Source organism: Cyprinus carpio, chromosome A9, assembly GCF_018340385.1.
Source record: "Cyprinus carpio isolate SPL01 chromosome A9, ASM1834038v1, whole genome shotgun sequence".
In the NCBI taxonomy this organism is placed as follows: Eukaryota; Metazoa; Chordata; class Actinopteri; order Cypriniformes; family Cyprinidae; genus Cyprinus; species Cyprinus carpio.
Genome location: NC_056580.1, coordinates 16646777 through 16667800, shown reverse-complemented (window position 1 = coordinate 16667800; position 21024 = coordinate 16646777). Strand labels below are relative to the sequence as shown.

At 35.1% G+C, this 21024-nt stretch overlaps 1 protein-coding gene across 1 annotated transcript in view; it reads left to right on the top strand.

Annotated features, from left to right (window-relative positions):
* Positions 1–20463, top strand: part of LOC109095757 (tyrosine-protein phosphatase non-receptor type 4-like) — a 47804-nt gene extending 27341 nt beyond the window's left edge. Inside the window, 16 exon segments of the mRNA XM_042763785.1 lie at positions 505–573; positions 1934–2068; positions 6097–6258; positions 11002–11155; positions 14122–14205; positions 14305–14361; positions 14651–14807; positions 15430–15596; positions 16464–16554; positions 16639–16793; positions 16856–16897; positions 16899–16955; positions 17071–17199; positions 17665–17813; positions 17943–18078; positions 18299–20463. Coding sequence (XP_042619719.1) covers positions 505–573; positions 1934–2068; positions 6097–6258; positions 11002–11155; positions 14122–14205; positions 14305–14361; positions 14651–14807; positions 15430–15596; positions 16464–16554; positions 16639–16793; positions 16856–16897; positions 16899–16955; positions 17071–17199; positions 17665–17813; positions 17943–18078; positions 18299–18391 — 1837 coding nt within the window. The 3' untranslated portion in view covers positions 18392–20463.
* Positions 20464–21024: the final 561 nt, after the last annotated feature.

Sequence of the window (21024 nt, the reverse complement as noted above, 5' to 3'; positions counted from 1 at the left end):
CAGATTATTAGAAAATTAGATTATTAGATTCTAATGTTGACTGCTTGTTATGCAGAACAGTGTAAAAGTTGTTTTTTCAATTTCCAAATTGTTAATTTTGTGTTGCATTTCCATTTTTTTTCTGAGCATAAATTCATAGAATTTTAGTTTCAGTCTTGTCATCTGCATTAGTCACTTATGTGCTGAGGGAGGCCACAGTCATCAAAATGCTTGACCTTAGTCGACACTAACAAATACTCTAATAAATCCTGGGGATAAACTTTTAAAAAATTGATGATGCTCTTTTAGACAATTTTAAATATATGGAAACTCGGAAGAGGAGGTGATGAATAATTCATCTTGCAAAGCTTTCTAGATTTATAAGCATTTATTGGTAATCACTATAGTATGTAAAACATATTTGAACTCCGTAGCTTTGAGCACTAAGAGCTTTGAATGTCACATTATATGTTGTGAAATTGAGAAATACGGTTTGAATCCTGACAAACATACATCTCTTCACAGTGGGAGGACGGAAGCACAATCTGTTCAGTATGGCAAGGAGAAGGGAATCAAGGACAGAGTGTTTGCAAGGTAATGTGTTCTTGTACTTCAGGGACTTTGTGTTGGTGACTGGTTATGATATGATTCAGTTAATGATCATTAGCATATTAATTTGTGAACTTTCTTAAAAAATAAACTACCAGCTGGTGAGGAGGAGTAACTTGGATCAGAAGGTGAACCTTTACATGAAGCTTTGAGAGTCATGTTGAGATCAAAGTCCTTTTCAAGCAAGTCAGTTGACTCGGTGGTCACTGTTCTAGTAACACCCACGGGTAGATATTTCTAGTCATTAAAGTACAGCTCCTGTCTACTAGAATTTTTATTTAAAATCAGGCAATTATAATGCTATACTACCATTCAGAAGTTTTTATTTAGATTTTTTTTATATATACATTTCTTATGCTCACAAAGGCTGTAAGAATTAATAGAAGTAAAACTGTGAAATATTATTATTATTATAAGAAAACTTTTCTATTTTAATATATTTAAAAATTTTAATTTATTTCTGTGAAAAGCTGAATTTTCAGCATCATTACTCCAGTCTTCAGTGTCAAATGATCCTTCAGAAATCATTCTAATATGCTGATTTGCTGCTCAGGTATCTTATCAATGTTGAAAACAGTTGTACTGCTTAGTATTTTTGTGGAACCATTGTCTTCAGAATTCTTTGATGAATAGGAAGTTCAAAAGAACAGCATTTATTTGAAATAGAAATTGTTACATGGATATGTATATGCAATTGTTACATAAAAATATACACAGATGTCTTTACTGTCACTTTTAGTCAATTCAATGCATCCTTAATGAATAAACAAATTTCTTAAAAAACAAACAAACAAACAATCATATTGGCAATTTTTCAATGATATCCATTACTTGGACAAAATCTTTGACAATGACTTATTTTTCTTATGACAGGAAAAATGTGACAGGACTCTTGAATTTTAATTTTAATTTTATTTGCTAAAATTGCCATGCAGTGGAAAGAGATTTCTCACTAGAGGTTACTGTGTCAACATGTACTGAACTCCTGCAATTAAACATTCAAAATATAAATAAAACATCGTAAAACATAGTTTGGAGAACATAAATGTAAAATGATGAACTTCGATTTCTGTTTTAAAATGAAACTGATTTCTTATAATGGTGAAATCAGTATTAAGACTTTACAAATTAAAGGATCAGTTGGTGAAATATTATCTGACTTAATTATTAAGTTTCAGAAAAACAAAAGAGATTTATTTTAACACTCTTATGGTGTCCACTGGATATGAACATACAGTTGCTCATTGGAATAATAACTTACTGTTAAACAACGCTTAGAAGTGACCTCAGCCTTTGGCTCTAGTAGGGTATTGTGGAGATTAATAGAATGGGTTTTATCTCTTAGATCTCCCAGCAAACCCCCGGGCAGAAAGTTGATTGGTGTGACAGACTGGGAATCAGTGAGCAGGAATTCACTGTCTGAAGAGAGGCTGGAGACCCGTAGCCTGCCCACCCGCTCACCACCTGGGACGCCCAACCAGTGAGTTCATCTCTGTTTTATTGAAACACCCAATCTAATGAGCAAAGACCCGGTAGGGTGCTTGGGTGATGGGAAAAAAGACACGTGTAAGCTCTATGTAGGTGAATTTCATGATTATATGTCTGTCATGTTTCATTCAAAAATGCTAAGAGAAAGAATAAGAAACTTTATTTTGCAAAAGGAAATTGAAGTAAAAAGGTTTTTTTTTTTTTTTTTTTTTTGGACATTTTCATATTTTCACAACAATTAAGCAATTTTTTCCCACATTTTAATTAGTGCAATGTTTTTTTGTTCTTTTCTTTCTCTCCTGTTATTCCTAGTAATGATTGTCATTAGATTTCTACTATAATACTACTGTACTATAATATAGTACTTAAAAAAAAAAAAAAATACCATAATACAGATTTTTTTTTGGGGGGGTCATTTAAATTAGCATAAAGGTGCTACAATGAATGCATTTTTCCTTTATTACAGGAATGAGAATATCACAGGCAATTTTTTATTGGTACTAAAAGGGCTTAATTTCCAAAAGCAAAATATGCTATAATTTCTTCCTCTTCTTCTTCTTCTTCTTCTTTTTTCCCCTTTTATTTAGGGGAGAAGTATGACCTAGACACATTCTTGACAGGTTTTGTGAGTTTTACCCATCCAGGAATTCACTCCCTGTGTCAGAGATTCAGAGACAGACTTCCGCATTTCTAGTAAACAGAGGGAGTTTTCAGGAAGAGAGAGTGACTGAACTGTAAAATGAATAAGTAGGGTTTGTGTTAATTTTTAACTAGGGATGTTCATTTTAACCAGTTAATCGTTAACCGACCGTTAAGAATGTTGACCGATTAATACAATCAGTTAAATGGTTTAAAAAGTCATTTATTTATTTATTTTTTTAGTAATTTATCAAAATATTTAAAAAGGTTTGCTGCATGGTTAAAATACACTACACGTATTAGGGCTGGGTATTTTTTCATATCTCGGTATTTTTGTCAGATTGCGATATACGGTATTTATCTCTGTATTTTCATTTTTGTATTTGGATTTGTACGTCGCATTTATTGTCCAACTACAAACATTTCAGCGAAATGTATATTTTAGTCAGAATTATTGCGCTCCTATTTAATTGAACTCTGTCTGGCGGCGCTCATTCACTATAGTGAAGTTTGGCGGAGAATCCCAGAAGGCTCATGCACTTCTGACAGAAAAAATGGAAATATTTCCATGGCTTTCTAACATTTACAGATGGAGAATATACCTGTGTAATGTAAGTTATGCATTCAGGAAGACAGCACATCTCAAACGCATTAAACAGCGTGAGTAGCCTAGTGTCTTTGTCAGCGGCACACGCAGCCTTTCTGTCAGAGCATATGACGGAGCGAGCCGCTTAAACTAATATGCGAAACGAAACTGTAAACTATGTCTTACCAGTTTTTAAAGGCCTTAATATGAAGCTTGTCACATGTTTGGAACAAACTGTATGATGCCCTTTCTCCGCAGCAGCTCAGTCTGTGTCCTCCGCTATATTTTCAGATGTGCTCGTATCAAACTACTGTATGTCGATATAAATGGTATTGCCTCATATCGAATTGCTTATAAAGAAAATATCGAAATATCGTACAAACTCGATATACCGCCCAGTCCAGTGTTTTTAGAGGAAAAAATAAATAAAAATAAGTCGCGTTTTACTATTTCATTCAGAAACAGGCTTAATGCTGCTGCAAAATAGCTAGGCTATTTTAGTTCCCCTCACTCCACAATAAATCCTTTCAATTAACAGTATTTAGAAAAGAACAAGAAGCAATATAAATAACAAGCCAAAACAAATTCATTTAGGCTAAAACGAAACTGAAGCCAACGTTGGGTCTCTCATGCGACACAAAATCAAATGTTTCTGTATTTGCGATGTATTTGAATGCCAAATTATTATTTATTATGTACTTCACTCACGTTCCATTATCCACGTAAAACAAAATGGTTTGCATAACATCACGGCGGTGTGGTGATAACACTTAACAACAGATTTTACTAATATTTAAACTGAGCAGTGTAGTTTTTTTCTGTTTTTTTTTTTTCATGTTTAACTGACTGTATTTTATTATGATAATAAACAGGCTGCTGTGTCAAGGTAGCAATGCTTAACTGTGTGCACGAATGCGGCGCCGGTGCAATCACATAACACCCCCCCCCACCCCCCAAACAGTGGAAGCATCTACTCCTTTTAGTCATAAAAATAATCTGAATTGTAAAAGGTTTGCCTTTATTTGTGTACATTCACAATAAAAACAAATCTTTGTGCTTTTGTAAAATAAGCCAAAAGGAAAATAGGATGCCGCTTTCTGCCATCTGGGTTCATTTCACGCAGCACAAAAATGAACTGAAACTCTTCATACTAGGCTACTCGCACAGTTTTGTAGTTCATTTTCTTATGATTTAAGTAAAAATATATTTCTCATATAGGCCTATTTATTCATTATATTTATATAGGCCTATATATAGCCTAGCTTTATTATGTTTTTCTCCGCTTGCAGAAACGCTGCAGGTGGGTGATGTGATATGATGACCATGCGAATCCTCATGTTCTGTTGTTTGTTGCTTTTTGCGCATGTATAATTAATTCCCAGGGAAACAAATGTTAGTATTTTTAATGGGTCACAGACACTTATCCTTTCTAATTTCATTCAATTCTAATTTAAAATAATCTTGTCAGTTAACGGTTAATAATTGGTTAACGAGCGTTGGTTGTCTCTTAGGAAAGATAACCGAAATGAACATCCCTAGTGTTAACACATAGTTTGATGTGTTACATCATACTAGTGGTCGAACGATATTGGTTTTTTGACGGCTGATATCGTGGAAAGCAGGGTGGCCGATGGCCGATATAAAGCTGTTTTATTTTGTTTATGTAATATTTAAGAAATCTGAAATCATTTGAAAATGGATTTAAAAAATAAATGTGTAAAATAAACATGCTTATACTTTAAATGACAATGTATTTTCACAAATAAACAAATATTTAATAAAAACCTAATTGAAAAGGAAGTAAACACTGTAACCAACAGGGCACTCAGTATTCTGGGAAGTTTGTGTGCATTGGGAATCACATTTTTTTTTTTTTCAAATAAAGCCAAGGTAACACTCATTTTACATACAGCACACAGTGAAAATGACATGAATATGACATTGGGCAAAAGCATGAAGCACAGCATAATTTGAAATCACGAGTTTCCTGTCCATATTCAATTCGCACAGACCGACCGTCATGCAGAGTACACGTGATCATGCAGGATACAAATACACACTTCATAAGATCTCACAGCTGGATTCGACTAAGTTTGCAAGTTTTTTGAAATTAGATGTTCATTAGTCATTCAGAGATGTTTAAATTATGTAAATGTGTATTTGCTGAATGCTGATGGCAAATGAGAAAGTATTATAATGTTTGCCTTTCCATTACTAAAAATATAAAAGCAATCATTATAATAGTTTTTTGTATACATTTTAATTCCTTTGTTTAACAGTTTTACTGTTGGAAAATGCCAAATATCGGCCGATATATCGGCCTTGGCGATATATCGTTCGACCACTACATCAAACCATAATGTACGGCCTGTTACAATCATCACTTTTGTACTGAAGATAAATTGTCACGATTTAATCCTAAAGGATATAATATAATTTAATGTAATATAATATAATGCATTAAATGGTTAAATTTTTTAAATTCTATATTCTTTACTCCCTTATGACTTAAACCCATACTTTTTTATCCTCATTTGAATGGTAAAATGTGATTGATATTTAAATTGCACAGTTAGCCTATCACTGTTATCTCAAATAGTACTGATAAGATCAAATAACCAAAATAATTGAGACAGGCCTATACATTGTCCTCTTTACAGTAACTTTGTATGTTACTGTGCAAAACTTATTTTCTTTAATAGATAAGATCACCTAGTTTACCTTCAGCAAAAGAATTTGTACTTAAAAAATATTGGTGAAAAGGATTACAGCAACTATAAATGTTCTGTCAACAGTAGGAACTCCTTATTTGTGCAAGAGGGTCCTCGGCTACGGCCCTCTTCCATGGGTCACCTGGTGGACCATGTCATCCAAGCCTCCCCCAGCCTTCCTATTTTCTCCAATCACAAATCAGCTTCCTCTACACAAGCTAACAGCATCAGCCTGGAGTCTACACCGTAAGTACTTCCTTTTCTTCAATAGCAAAACAGTCCATTCTCAAGAATTGGCTTCAGTAATGCTTTATTATTATTGATAGTGCTTCCTATGGTTGCTTCTGTGTTCAGACTTGTTTAAAAAACCACATCCACATAGCAACATGTGGATTATGCCTTTTAAGGAAAAGACTGTCCAGATGTCATAGTCAGATGTATGAAATATTGATATTTTTATCCAAAGTAATTTCAGTGACATTTTAAACTTTCAGTTTCTTAAACCCCCAAAAGACTGTCTTGACTGTTTGCTTATCCATACTGCAGTGCCACTCTAACTTACTGAAGCAGTAAATCATTTCAGTTATTATAAAACACTATTTGCAGAAGCCACATAATTTAGTGTAAAAAAAACAGAACTCAAATCTGTTCCTCAAATGGGACAAGTGGTTTTACTGCACCAAAACCATCTTTTATTGGCTGTTTATTTTGTTTCAGCCTTCCAATCAGAATTACCACCCTCTGTCTGCGCCCTTAAATGGCCCCGAATGGAAACTAAACGCACACTGCGCAGCTGTAAAACATATTTACTGCTCTCATAGCGTTGGGCCCAGAGCTTTGGATTTTAACAGAGCATGGTAAACATGCCAAGCTCTTCGTGATCCTCTTGTATAGGTCTGCAGTATACTTAAGCCTAATAACATTGCCAATGACAGATAGGCTATTTGTATGGCATGTGGTTGTTTTGACTTTGTTTGCAGAGCTGGTTTAATAGATCTATAGCAGCTCATCCCCCTTTTCCTTTGTTTCACAGGGTGTCCGCGGGTCCTTAAAAAGTCTTAAATGTTTCCCAATAAAAGGCCTTAAAAAGTCTTAAAATGTCTTAAATTCAGATTCGATGGGTCTTAAATATTTTTGGTCACATTGCCGCTAAAATATCTAGGTCTGACCAACCTAATGACTGTTTACAATCATTGAACAGACTGAAGATTTTTTTTTCAGTTATATAACGCGTTAAGTTACTGCATCATCAGAGAGAATCGCAGTAGCAGAATACAGGTCAAACTACCTTGTTAATGTTCTCAATAATAATAATAATAATAACAATAATATAGGTCATGCTACAGCTGATCAGCCTTTTAGCTGGTTTAAAATGTTTTTTTTTTTTTTTTTTTTTTGCTTGCCTGACCAGACAAATTGCCTGAATAAAACCTTAGTGACAAAAATATAAAATAAATAAATAAAAATAACCAGCGAAGCATCGAAACACACTGAGGTAAAAATTCTAAATGTTTTGTTTATTCATAACATGATATAACATACCATGACAAGTGAGCTATTTGCTAAATATTCTCACAACGCAAAAAAAAACAAACATTCAAAATACCTACATAGTGCACGCATTGCGTGAAGTCTAGTGCGCGTGCGCATTTAAGGGGCGATCACACTGCACTTTTCATTCCATTAACTTGCGTCAAACCGGAAACGCAAGCTCATGCGAAAAATCTTGCATTTCGCTGCGTTCCAAAGTTCAAGTTTGGTGAAATCTGACCTGGGAATTCACGTGTCTTCATATGAATTCACGTGTGACCAGTAGAAGATCGATATGTCACTGTTTTGCGTCTGAGCAACATGATGATGTTGCGTTCCTGAATGAATCAAAACATTTAAATGATTCAGTTAAATCGCAATGACTCACTTGTTAACAGTGATTTGGTGCCACCTACTGATGGTTTTAATTTCACATTTAAAGTACCTTTTTATTGTTTAAAGGAGACATATTATGCCCCTTTTTACAATATGTAATATAAGCCTCAGGTGTCCCCAGAATGTGTCTGTAAAGTTTCAGCTCTTAATACCCCACAGATCATTTATTATATCATTTTGAAAATGCCTATTTTGAGTGGAAGCAGAAACATTTTATTTTTTGTGCCTGTCTCTTTAAATGCAAATGAGCTGCTGCTTCCTTCCCCCCTTTTCCAGAATAGAGCTGCACCCATAGACTGTATAAAAACATGGACGTAGAGTCCGTGACGTCACCCGTAGGTTCCTGAAGAGCATTTTTGAAAGCACCAAGTGTTCTGTGCTCATCTGTACAGCCAAAGACAGAACAGTTAACATGTTTTGCTCAAACTTTCACCATGGCATTAGAGCTGGTACACCGTTGTCGCTTGCGAAATCAGAATGAAAGTGGGTGGAAACTTACAGATTGAGGGGCAGTAATATTATAATGATATCCTTTTGCGACATCACTAGGGGAGCGAAATCAGATGCGCTCGTTTTTTTCAGATGATTGCAGAAAAAGGCTTACCAAATCAAAGTTACTGGGTTAATCTTTTTTCATGTTTCCTTGGTTGGTAGATGATGGTTTCTCTCTCACAGTGAAACACACAGCGTCTATATGACAACATGGCGGCAGCGTGTGTCTACAACGAGAATAAGCATCATATGACCCCTTTAAATATAATTTATTACAGTGATGATATTTTGTTTTCTTTTTACGTTAAACACATTAAAATTTACATGTATGTCATATAATGTGTATTTCCATTACAGGTTTAGGTCTTAAATTTCATATAAGGTGGTAATAAAAAGGTCTTAAAAAGTCTTAAAATTAACTTTAACTGTAGAAACCGTGGTTTCAGTCGTTACGCTGTTGTAGAAATGACCTGTTTATAGTGGGTGGTGTCACCACATAACCTGTCTGATAATGGGCTGTGTGGCAAAAATAAAAAAAATATATATAAAAAAAACTTAGGTTGGACGTAACTGGTCAGAGTAATTTGACCGCACCTGCAGTGTCACAAAATAGTTTAAATGGATAGTTCACTTAAAAATGGAAATTCTGTCATTATTTACTCACTCTGATGTCATTCCAAACCCCATGCATTTCTTTGGATGGGATGTTGATAACCAACCAGTTTCAGTTCCCTTTGACTTTCATTGTATTTTTTTGTCCATATAACCGAAACAGTTTGGTTGTCAGCATTCTTTAAAATATCTTCTTGTATGTTAGACAGAACAAAAAGTCATACAGGTTTGGAACAACATGACGGTGAGAAAATGATAATGATTTTTATTGAGTGTGTGGTTCATTTGTGTGCATTTTTAGAAAGTCTGGTGTTAGAATGTGGCGTGATTATAGAATACATTATATTAGAAGGTATTTACTGGTGGCAGTCAAATCTTTACATTTTTATAATGCTTGCAGTTTAAATATTCATTTATACAAAAGTTTCTCTGTGTTTAAAATGTCTAAAGTTTCTAAAAATGCAAAATAGTATAACACCATGTCCTAACCAGCCACAGCTGCAGTAAGTAATTGTTAGTTGCTTTGTTTCTAATTCTTTGGCATTGCTGAGTTACCTGCATTCATATACTACGAATGTTGTTGTCTGTGTGACGAATTTCTTATGTTCTCTATTGTAATTTGATTTGGATAAAAGTATCTGTTAAATGCATAAATGTAAATTGCTCTGGGTAGCCCTGCCCACAGTGAAATCTCATTAGTCCAACATCTGGTTCCAAATGTGTAATACCCATCAGATATGTGTTAGGACAAGGTGTGAAATCAATTTTTTTTTCACAACAAAGCTTAAACATGAGTAATCACAGAAAATTGAAATGTAAAATATACAGAAGAGGTGAGAGATAAATAGTAGTAGACACTTGGTATATCTTAGGGTCTGCGTCAGAGATGTTTATAGTATTAACAGTATACTATATATGCCATCATTGTCATGCTTTCCTTGTTTAATTATATATCATTTAGAGGAACGGAGTATAAATACCTATTTCTTAACGCACAGATGTATGCATGTTCCATAATTCTTTCTCTTCTGCTTTATCTTCCTGTACACCTAAAGAATAGACCGCACACACACACACACACACACACACACACACACACACACACACACACACACACACACACACACACACACACACACACACACACACACAGCATATGCTTGTTTCTGTCTGTCACAGATCTAAATGAAGAAATAAACACCTGGTGCCCAAACTCAGAACCTGAAAGGACTTGCAGAATTCTGATTTGGCAGACTTTTTGACCGATTCATTAAAAAAATCAGCTCATAAGAATCAATTGTTTCAGAATCAGACTGCATTGATCATGTTGTATGTCCCTGCTATCCATAGATTAACAGACACTTGCTCTATGTGACCTTTGACCTACTCAGCAGCTCTGTATAGGCATGATGTTTTCAGTTTGGGTAAAAGCGGTCACTCTCTGATACAGTGCTGGGGTGAGAACACGATTTGAAATGAACACAAAAGCCAAATGGGGTCAGTGGGAGCCAACGCACACATGCAGACTTGCACACACTTACGCCCTATATACAAACACACACTCAGATACTCGTGACCCTACGTGGTGTAGTGTTCACTGGGAGTGTGTTGTGAAAGTTGTGAAAGCTAAAACATGTTGCATAATTCAGTGAATGTTGCATAATTCAGTGGTTCACTGGGTTGTCACAATATAATGTTTTCAACTGAATGAAATGTATTGAGCTGAATTGTGCTTTCATTTCATTCATGTGTTGGATAAAAATGATGGTATTGGAGCCCTTATATTAAAAGGGATATTTCACCCTTAATGGAAAATTAAAATTATTTACTTATGCTTAAGTCGATCCAAACATGTTTGACTCTCTTTTTATCTGTGAAAGACAAAAGGAGATGTTTTGAAGTATGTTTTTGATGCTCTTTCATCATATATGTTTTTAAATTTCTTCCTTAATTTAATAGGTCTCCGGAAGGAGTTGAAGGCCCGCCCCCCGCCCTCCCACCCAAACAGTCCAGGAAGAACCTGAGCCAGCTTTTACTGTCCCACTCCCAACAGGACTTGGACAACCACATCAATCAAATGTACACTATCCCCATAGCAACAGACAAGGCCATGGTAAGAATACATCAACTGACTCACTCAACCCAGACTGTCTGTGTGCTACTTTGTTGTTCCTTTTTCCAAAGTTGGCATTAATAGTCTTGTGTCCCTCCCTTCTATGGTACACCACTGACATGGTTGCACTTTCAAAAAGTAATAAAGCTCTTGGTGGTTTGGTGCATACAGTTTATTACACATAAATCTTTTTCACTGCCTTAGTGTGTTAATATTTTTTATATTTTATGTTCACATAACATAAAAATAAGGATGACAATAAAATATTACATTTTATTTAAATAAGGGGTGAAAAAGCTAAGTTGTCTTCTGAAGCTGTTCAAAAATGTGAACTGTTGGAAATTGTTTAAAGGGATAGTTTATCCAAAAATGAAAATCACCCCATGATTTACTCACCTTAATGCCATCCTAGGTGTATATGACTTTCTTCTTTCAGATGAATCCAGTTGGAGTTAAAAATGTCCTGGCTTTTCCAAGCTTTATAATGGCAGTGAATGGGTGTTTTTTTTTATTAACAGTCCAAACAAAGTCCAATAAAGTGCATCTGTCCTACATCTGTCCTTTTCCCTAAAAAAAATGCTGCTCGTTATCTGAACATTAACCATTAACTGATAAGATTAGAATATTAAATTAGTATTAAATAAATTATAGAATGGATTAGTGACTGTGACCCTTTAAAAATACAAATAAATAAATGAATATATATTTTATATTTTTACATATGCAGATACAGAACAGAGCAACAACAGAACCAGAATTTACACATATCTGAATTATCATGCACCTGCTAGGCTTCTAAAAAAAAACAAACAAACAACAAACAAACAAACAAAAAAAACCAATAAAAAAACTGTAAATAAAAAGAATAAAACAAATAGGGCAAAATATTTCTCACTTAAATAATTAACAAATTAAGATGACAAAATGAAAACACACACTGAAACCTTTGATGCACTTTGAAGAACCACATGTTTTTCGTAAGACATAAAAATAAATAGCAGGTCTAACTCAGTGCACAACTTGTGTAGGTTTTATTTTTTTTATTTTTTTTAAATCAGCATGTCGACGTGCTGTGGGGGCATAGTCTGGAGCTCAGCGTGTTCTGCGCACTGTTGCCAACTCTCCCGAGACAAATAAGCAACCGCAGCTTCAAAAACAAGCCCAAAACAAGCCCAATATTTTTTTTATAATTTATTATAATCAATATTATTTATTATCAGTTATTTATTACCAATAAATGAGCCTGCAACATATTAAACTGAAACTACCCTTTTATCTGAAAAGCAAAAACATAAGTTATTTTACAAAAATCAAAAACAAAGCAGGAACAAAACTCATCTCCAATCACCTGTGAGCAGAATAGGATTTGAGAGAAGGAAAAGAAGAAAAACACAAGCTTCAAAGGGGAGCTGTAACATAGCCACATATTTATTATAGCCTACTAAAATATTGTCTATACGACCAAATAAATACTTCTTAGTTTTAGTAGGCTATAGGCCTGCTTGTTTTTTTATTAAAGCCCATGATAATTAATACATTACAAAAACATTTTAAAAATTATAAATTAGGCTACCTTATAAAGGGAAAAAAGTCATCCCACTCCTCTACGTCTACTACTGTCATTGCTTGGATTACAGCGTCATGCGTCTTCTTTTTTTAACGTGATTTTCCGCCAATCCCTCACTGAAGAAAAATCACATAAAAAAAGGCGCGTGAGGAGGGGGCGGAGTATTTGCCAAATTATGCTACAGCGCTTATATTTTAGCACTGATTTGCTATTAACCATGAGCAGACAGAGTGTCAATCAATGCATTGGAGAATACAGTGAACATAAATAAAAAGAAAAGATGTTGCATGTCAGGTTTTCCTGTTTGAGTTGTGCACGCTCGCAAATCCTTTCATTAGAACAAACAAAATGTACACACGATGTAAATAAGAGATTAATTGTGCAGTTATGTAGAGTTTAATTAAATATAACAGAACTTTGTGAGCTCGCGAAGAACTGAGATGAGTGACAGTTTTTTAATGATTATAACGGGGAGCGCTATTTGCACACTTTCTAGGCAATAACCCATTCAGAATTGGAATAGATTCACCCACGGATTCACTCTCTGATACTCATTTATCCAATATTGCCTTTTTCCCTTGTGTTGCCTGTACTAGCTACTTCAGTTAAGTGAAAGTGGAGCAGGTGATTGCGCAGAGAAATATGTAGGCACATGTGGTTACACATATCGACACGCCCCCATGAGTTAACAAATATGAATAGATTAATGGAAAAAAAAATATTTTTAAAACCTTTTAAACTGTTTAACTGATATTAATCTGTCAAAATTCTTACTTTAGGTTAACAGTTAAACGGTCAATATGAGCATCCCTACCTAGGATGGCTTGAGGGTAAATCATGGGGTGATTTTCATTTTTGGGTGAACTGTCCCTTTAATTTTAGTTACTAAGAGTTTTAGATTTTGGGGGGTGTAATGGCCTTAAAAGGATAATTAACTCAAAAATGAAAATTCATGTCATTTTCTGTCATACTCATCTATAAGTTGTTCCAAACCTGTAGAAGTTATTTAAAAAAAAAAAAAAAAAAAAAAAATATTACAATGGAAGTCAATGGGGACCAAAAACTGGTTACCCACATTCTTCAAAATATCTTTTTTGCATTTTTGGGTGAAATATCCCTTTAAATGGCTCACCTGATCTCTGAAGGTTTACCTGACAGTGTGCAAATAAAACTAGGAAGATCTCAAACAATGACTTGAAACATGTTTGAACAGACAGTCAGAAATGTATGAAGGTGCCAAGTCATACACTGCTTTGAAAGCCAACCAAAATTTTACTTAACAGAAATCAATGCAAATTAGCTAAAACCATTGAAATGTGCTGTTTTAAATGATTAAAACTAGAACAGAGAAATTGACATGCAAACGTTGACATTATTGTAATTTTTTTCTCACGTTTAGCCCAACGGAGTCATTCCTCATGACAATCTTGTCCTCATCAAGATGAAAGCGGATGAGAATGGGAGATTTGGTTTTAATGTGAAGGTAAAATGCTCTGCATCTGTAATTTCTGTGACTGATTGTTGAAGATTTAATAATTCCATAGCCTTTATGAAATCACCTCTCTCTCTCTCTCCTTTTTAGGGCGGCTCTGATCAGAAGATGCCCATTATCGTGTCTCGAGTAGCACCAGGAACATCGGTATGTTTAATTGGCTGTTTATTGTCATAAATACTGTGGCATTGCCTTTTATAGGGCAGCTGGGATTATAGTTGAAGACAATAAAAACTGATTCATTGAAGAGTGACCCCTATAGGATTAGCAGTGAACTGTCCTGTATGCCTGTATTGAAGGATTTATGCTGCTTTCCATTCAAAATTAGATATGGTTTGGATTTAAGAATAATCAAAATAATGCATTGAAACCTAATTTGTCATCTAATGGCAGGTACTCTGAATTTCATCATCTTCTATGTGTGTCTTCTCTCTAGGCTGATTTATGTGTGCCTCGACTGAATGAAGGTGATCAGGTTGTGCTGATCAACGGTCGAGATATTGCAGAGCACACACATGATCAGGTGGTCATGTTCATCAAGACCAGCTGTGAGAGCCACTCGGGGGAGCTCATCCTGTTGGTGCGACCCAATGGTGAGTACTGGTCTGATTCATTCACTAGACTTTGATGCCTTCAAGTCATGTAGAAATAACTACAGTACCATTCAAATTTTAGGGTTGTATGACTTTCAAAATGTTTTTGAAAGAAATCTCTTATGCTTACCATTGCTGCTTTATTTTGTTAAACAAAACGCAGTAAAAACAGTAACATTGTGAAATTGTATTAAAATTATTGCTCTAGTGTAACATAATCCTTTAGTAATCATTCTAATATGCTAATTTGGAAACAGTTCCTATTATTAGCAGTGTTGACTTTATCAAAGTCTTTAGTGTCACATCAATTTATACTAGCTGAATAAAAGTATTAATTTCTTAAAAAGTCTTATCCCAAACATTTGAATGGTAGTGTATATTTACAATATAAGTTCGCATGAACACCATTTAAATGAAGTAAATACTAGAGATATTTAGGTATTTACACTAAAATCTTGTTGCATAATAATTTTATTAAGACCAAAATCACTTTAAATGCACACATTATTATTAACAGTTCCAAACTTAAGAATAAAGATAGCATTTGATTTAATTTATTCACTTTTTATGGCTCGCTCTGTGGATTTATCACATTGCCATCACGTTAACTCTCCTTGCGTAGCTATCTACAATGTAGTTGAGGAGAAATTGGAGACAGAGCCAGATTTTCAGTACATCCCAGAGAAATGTCCCACAGACCCATCACAGCTGGACCAGGACGCCTGGAGGGACTCAATGCTGCAGTTAAAGGAGGGTCTCAACAGTGCTACTATGCTGGCCCAGTTTGATGTGAGTTAACAAACTGATTCTGGAACAAAGTTTTTACTCCATAAATGATTAAAATTGTGAGCACCATGATCATTTGTCTCTTAGGTAAAAGAGCGGTTCAAGTTCATATGTAACTGTTTATCTAAATTGCTCATTTACAGCATGCTCCGAAATCCACAGCAATCAGGGTTGTTCAGGATGTGGTCATATCAAAAGACCTTTCTATTACTTCCTGTCTTTCATCTGGCAGCCCTAATATATTCCTGTTAGGGCTTGTGTATGTGAATATGTTGATCCAAATGTGTAATATATGACTCAAGGAGACATGTTCCTATATAAAACTCGTCACCAAACCACTGTAGAATTTAAGATACTAGTTCTACAGTGCAGAACGATACATTATTTATGTGTTGAAAATGCCTTCCTGCTATGAAGTATTCAGTTTTGGTTAGATTTACTGTCAAATAAGATTTGATATATGTTGTATTTGCATATAGTGCACTTATGTGGGCGTACATGCATTTACACACAAATCCCCAGGTGGAATGTCCTTGAAATGATCCATTACTGAAATGCTCGAATTTTAGGAGTAAGGGGCCATTTCACACATTTGCATTCCACTGTCTTTCTGTTAATTTTCTATAGATGGATGTGTTTGACTGTTGCACTGGCATCTTTTGCAACATCTTATGCATGACTAATGAAGATAAAAGAAGAATTCTGTCTCTAGAACTTGCGTTTTTTACATTTTTTACATCATATTTTTTGAAATTCATGAAAGTTAATTAAAAGTTGAAAGGAAGGTCTGAATACTTAAAGATGTGTCTGTTAATGAGTTTTCATTCATTGGAATTTTTGTAGACTGACTGACTTCCTTTTATTTTAAAGCAACTGTATCGGAAAAGGCCTGGAATGACAATGTCATGTGCCAAATTACCTCAGAATCTTTCCAAAAACCGCTACAGAGACATCTCACCTTGTGAGTATCGCCACATGCCATTGCTATTTACTAATATCCAGCGGAAGTGATAAAACATGAAACGGTTTGTTGATTTCTTGTCAGATGATGCAACAAGGGTAATCTTGAAAGGCACAGATGACTACATCAATGCAAATTACATCAATGTAAGTGACTCATAATTATTTTATTATCTCCACCAAACCCAAACACCCAAGGAATGATGGATTGTGATTAATAGCCATTCGTAATGTTGTTTTGTCATTCTCACATATAAAAACTCCTGCCTCCAGTCACAAAAAGCCACAACACCCCCCCACAGGCCACACCCCACAATACATGCCCGGATTTCTGGCAGATGACGTGAGCAGCACTCCTCTTCTTTGGTAGTCATGCTCACTACTCAGGTCGAGAGAGGACGTGTATGTATATCTTGATCTTTGACATTGTAACTGTGATGGTTTTATTTTACCAAAGGAACTATACATTTTCTTAAATCTTCTTGAGCTTACGTCAATTGATCCCTTTGTACCACAGGTGAAGTGCCATCAGTACTGGCCGAACCCCTCAGGTAGTGCTACATACGGCGGCTTTCAGGTTTCCTGCCAGACTGAGGAAGGAAACTCTGCATTCTTGGTTAGGGATATGACTCTTACTCAGATTGAGGTGAGTCGCATTACAGATTTGCATGTTAACAGTCTGAGTAAATTCTTAATTTGACTTGAACCATGCAGTGTTGCAGTTCTTGATAAAGTTACCAAATTAATGTTTTGATAGTTCACCTAAAAATAAAAATTTGTCATTTACTCACCGTCATGTAATTCTGAAACTGTATGACTTTTTTTGTTCTGTGGAACACAAAAAAATGATATTCTAAAGAAAGTTGGTAACCAAACAGTTTTGCTACCCATTGTATGTGTAATTGCATGGACAAAACTTTTAGATTCTACAGAAAAAAATAAAGTTTTGTAATGACATACGTGTGAGTAAATGATAACATAATTTTCATTTTTGGGCACTTGGCAAATGTTCATTTTGAACTCCAGGATCTTGTTTGCAGTGTTTCATTTGTCATGATCCCATTATAGCAGTGTCATTTTGTGTTTATTGCTTTGTTGCGTGTACTGTTAGAGTGGGGAAAGCAGGGAGTTGACCCAAATCCAGTACCTGGCATGGCCTGATCATGGTGTACCAGATGACTCAACGGATTTCTTGGATTTCGTGGCGCTGGTCCGAAGTAAACGAGCTGGGAAGGACGAGCCTGTTGTGGTCCATTGCAGGTTATTCATATGTCTATATTACAAAGTAGTTTCTAAATGTAGTTATCCAAAGTGAATTACAGGGTAATCAAGTGTTGGCTTACCATTTCCCCTTTTTATCCCTCCCCCTCGCCCTCTTCCATATCCCAGCGCTGGGATTGGCCGGACAGGAGTTCTCATCACCATGGAGACGGCAATGTGTCTGATGGAGTGCGGCCAGCCGGTGTATCCATTAGAAATTGTGAGAACTATGCGGGATCAGAGGGCCATGATGATTCAGACTCCTGTAAGTCCTGCCCACCTTCCTGTCTTCCTTCCTGTAATAACTGCAGCCTTGATGTGCAAAAAACATTTGTACATCATTTTTTTGTGTTATTTTGAACATGTATAGGAGAGATCTGCTGTTTTTTCTCTGGCTTAACTTGGTGAATGATTTGGCTGCTCTTGCATGATCGACTGACACGTCTTGCATTCACCATGACTTCTCCTCTGTTCTTTCTTCTCAGAGCCAGTTCAAGTTTGTGTGTGAGGCCATACTGAAGGTTTATGAGGAGGGCCTGGTGAAACCGCTCATATCTACGCTGTACGAATCCAACTAATGCAATGCCAGCTTTTCCCGAAAATGATACTGAAATTCACTGTCAGGATCTTCTTCACATGATGACATCACAGCTCCGTGTCAGAGTGATGGAGAAGTATCTCGAGCCAGGAACACAGGACATAAACCAAGCACTGCTGCACTTTACAATGGCAAAGAGACTATATGCCAGGCTTCAACGAGGAGAGAAACAACAACAACAAAAAATCTAAAAAGGGGGATTAGGTACTTGTAGGAACTTTGAGTGTTCAGGGTTTTAACAGATATATATGTTAATAATGAAAATAGAGGAGATTGCTGGTGCCATATGTGTGTAAGGGCAGGCCCGTTTTTATATGTGGTCACCTATTATTTGGAGACAAACAACACCCACAAAACAATTCACATCCAGGCCTGTGCTGCAGATGAACATTTGTATTTTTATTAGAAATATTTATTGTATTAATTTCAATATTGAGCCCTGCATAAGAAACTACTTACAAAAAAAGAAGAAAAAAAAAGTTTTTCTTAAGACAATGATTATTTTTCCTGTTTGCTTTGTTCCCCCTTTTTGGCGCAGATTGAAAATCTTTTTTATTTATTTTTCCTGTCAAACTGAAATGCTGTCAACAAGGACTTTAAATCACGTTGCATTACAGCTGTGATGCAAAATATCAGTTTGGTCTTTCAAGCTGAAGTTAAAGGAATACAAAAATGAAAATATAGTGATTATTTACTCACCCTTGTGTCTTTCCAAACCCATATGATGCTCTTTCGTAGGTGGAGTGCAAAAAATGTTTTGAAAAATGTTCTTGCTGCTCTTTTCCATACAGTGAAAGCCTACAAGATAAATAAATAAATAAATAAATAAATACCATAATATTCACTTTATTCCAAATCTTCTGAAGCCAAACAATTGCTTTGTGTGAGGAAAAGACTGAAATTTAACTTTTAATAACTAAAAATATTCCTCCCAGGTATTAGTTCCTCAACTTGACACAATTAGTCATGAAATACAAGAACCAGTGAGTCTGTAGAATAATAAATTCAGGGCCACCAACCCATAGAAATTAACATACAGAATAATCAAATTATATTGATTATTTTTTTATACACTCCTCTGGTGTTGTATTATAAAAAGACTGTCATTTAGAAATTTGACATTCCCTGAAAGAATAAACTTACTGCAATTTAAAATCAGATATTCTATTAAAGGTTTAGTATCCCCTGTAGGTAATGTAACAGTTATGTGTTGCAAACAAGAACTGCTTTTTGTGTTGTTGTTAAATCTAAATGTTACACACCATAGTGTGTTAAATGCAGTACCGTTTTGGAGGATCATATTGGAGTTTGTTTATGGTTGACCAGTTTATTTCTTGTAGCAGACTACACCTGCAAAATATCCCACACACTAAGAGTGTGTCCAGTATGTGTGTTGTTGTGTTATTACTGTATGTTTCTGATGTCTATGTGCAAGTGTGTTTTATAGGACTGTTAGTGTGAATGTGATAATCATGTGTTTAAGTTTGATCTAGACTTGGTTCAACACATTAGAGCTGGTGTCTGGTTCAGGCTGTCTGATTTTTAGTTTATTTAATTGAGCCCTAGTTTTATGAGCAGTCTTTGTTTTGAAGCCATCATATTAACATTGTTAAACTGTCAAATAAAATTTTTGACCTATTGCCCAGATTCACAGGTCATCTCTAGTTGAATGTCGAGTTGAATCCATGCCTGTACTCTTTGTAAGTTACTGTCTACTTTTACAGTCAATCATATGACGTTTCTTTGTGGTCATAATTGCTGGAGAACCCTGGTTTTAGGACCAAATAATTCCATTCTATGCTCAAGAGGTTACAGGTTTTACAAAAAGACATTTAAAACAGGAATATGGCATGGAATTTGGGAGAAACTACATGCCCCCTGCCTTGTGGGACAGCACTTTTTCAACAAAGATGTACAATTGTAGACTGGTGTTAATGTTTTATTTGCTGCAAAATACAGGAAGGTCAAGTTGTGCCACTTGTCCATTTTTATGAAAATATTATAAAGTGTACATAGTATGTTGTATATTAAAAAGAAAATCTTTAAAATAAATTAAGGTGTGTGATCTGGGTCGTTTTTGTATATGATGGTTTTTTTATTATTATTACATTGTACATTAGAATTCCTTCTTTGAAGATTTTGGCAGGGAGGAACGTTTTTGAAGCTGCAGCAATTTCAAGCCCTCAGTAAACCAGTGGGTGGTGCTGTTAGAAAAAAATAAATACAGAGCACCTGTAAGAACTTGACTTTTTCAGGGCTGAAAATAAGACCGAAAATAAGGATCTTTTGCTGACCCAGATGTTTAGATTTACCCTAGCCTTCATATATTTTTTAGCAATTTTGATATTTTTATATGCCATATTTAAATCATTTTGGTCTTGTGAAGGTGTGTTTACATGTTTTCTTTACAAAATCAAGTTATAAATAAATTAGATTTTTACTTTAATTATATCTTCAGATTCTATAATTTCAATCCATTTTATGAAACCATATTATTTTCAATCTAACCGATGCTTCCAATATAAAGATAAAACGACTTGGCACATAAAACGACTATGATAAAATATGGGGGATAGGCCTATGCAGTTTTAGTACACAAAGTTCCAAAATGTT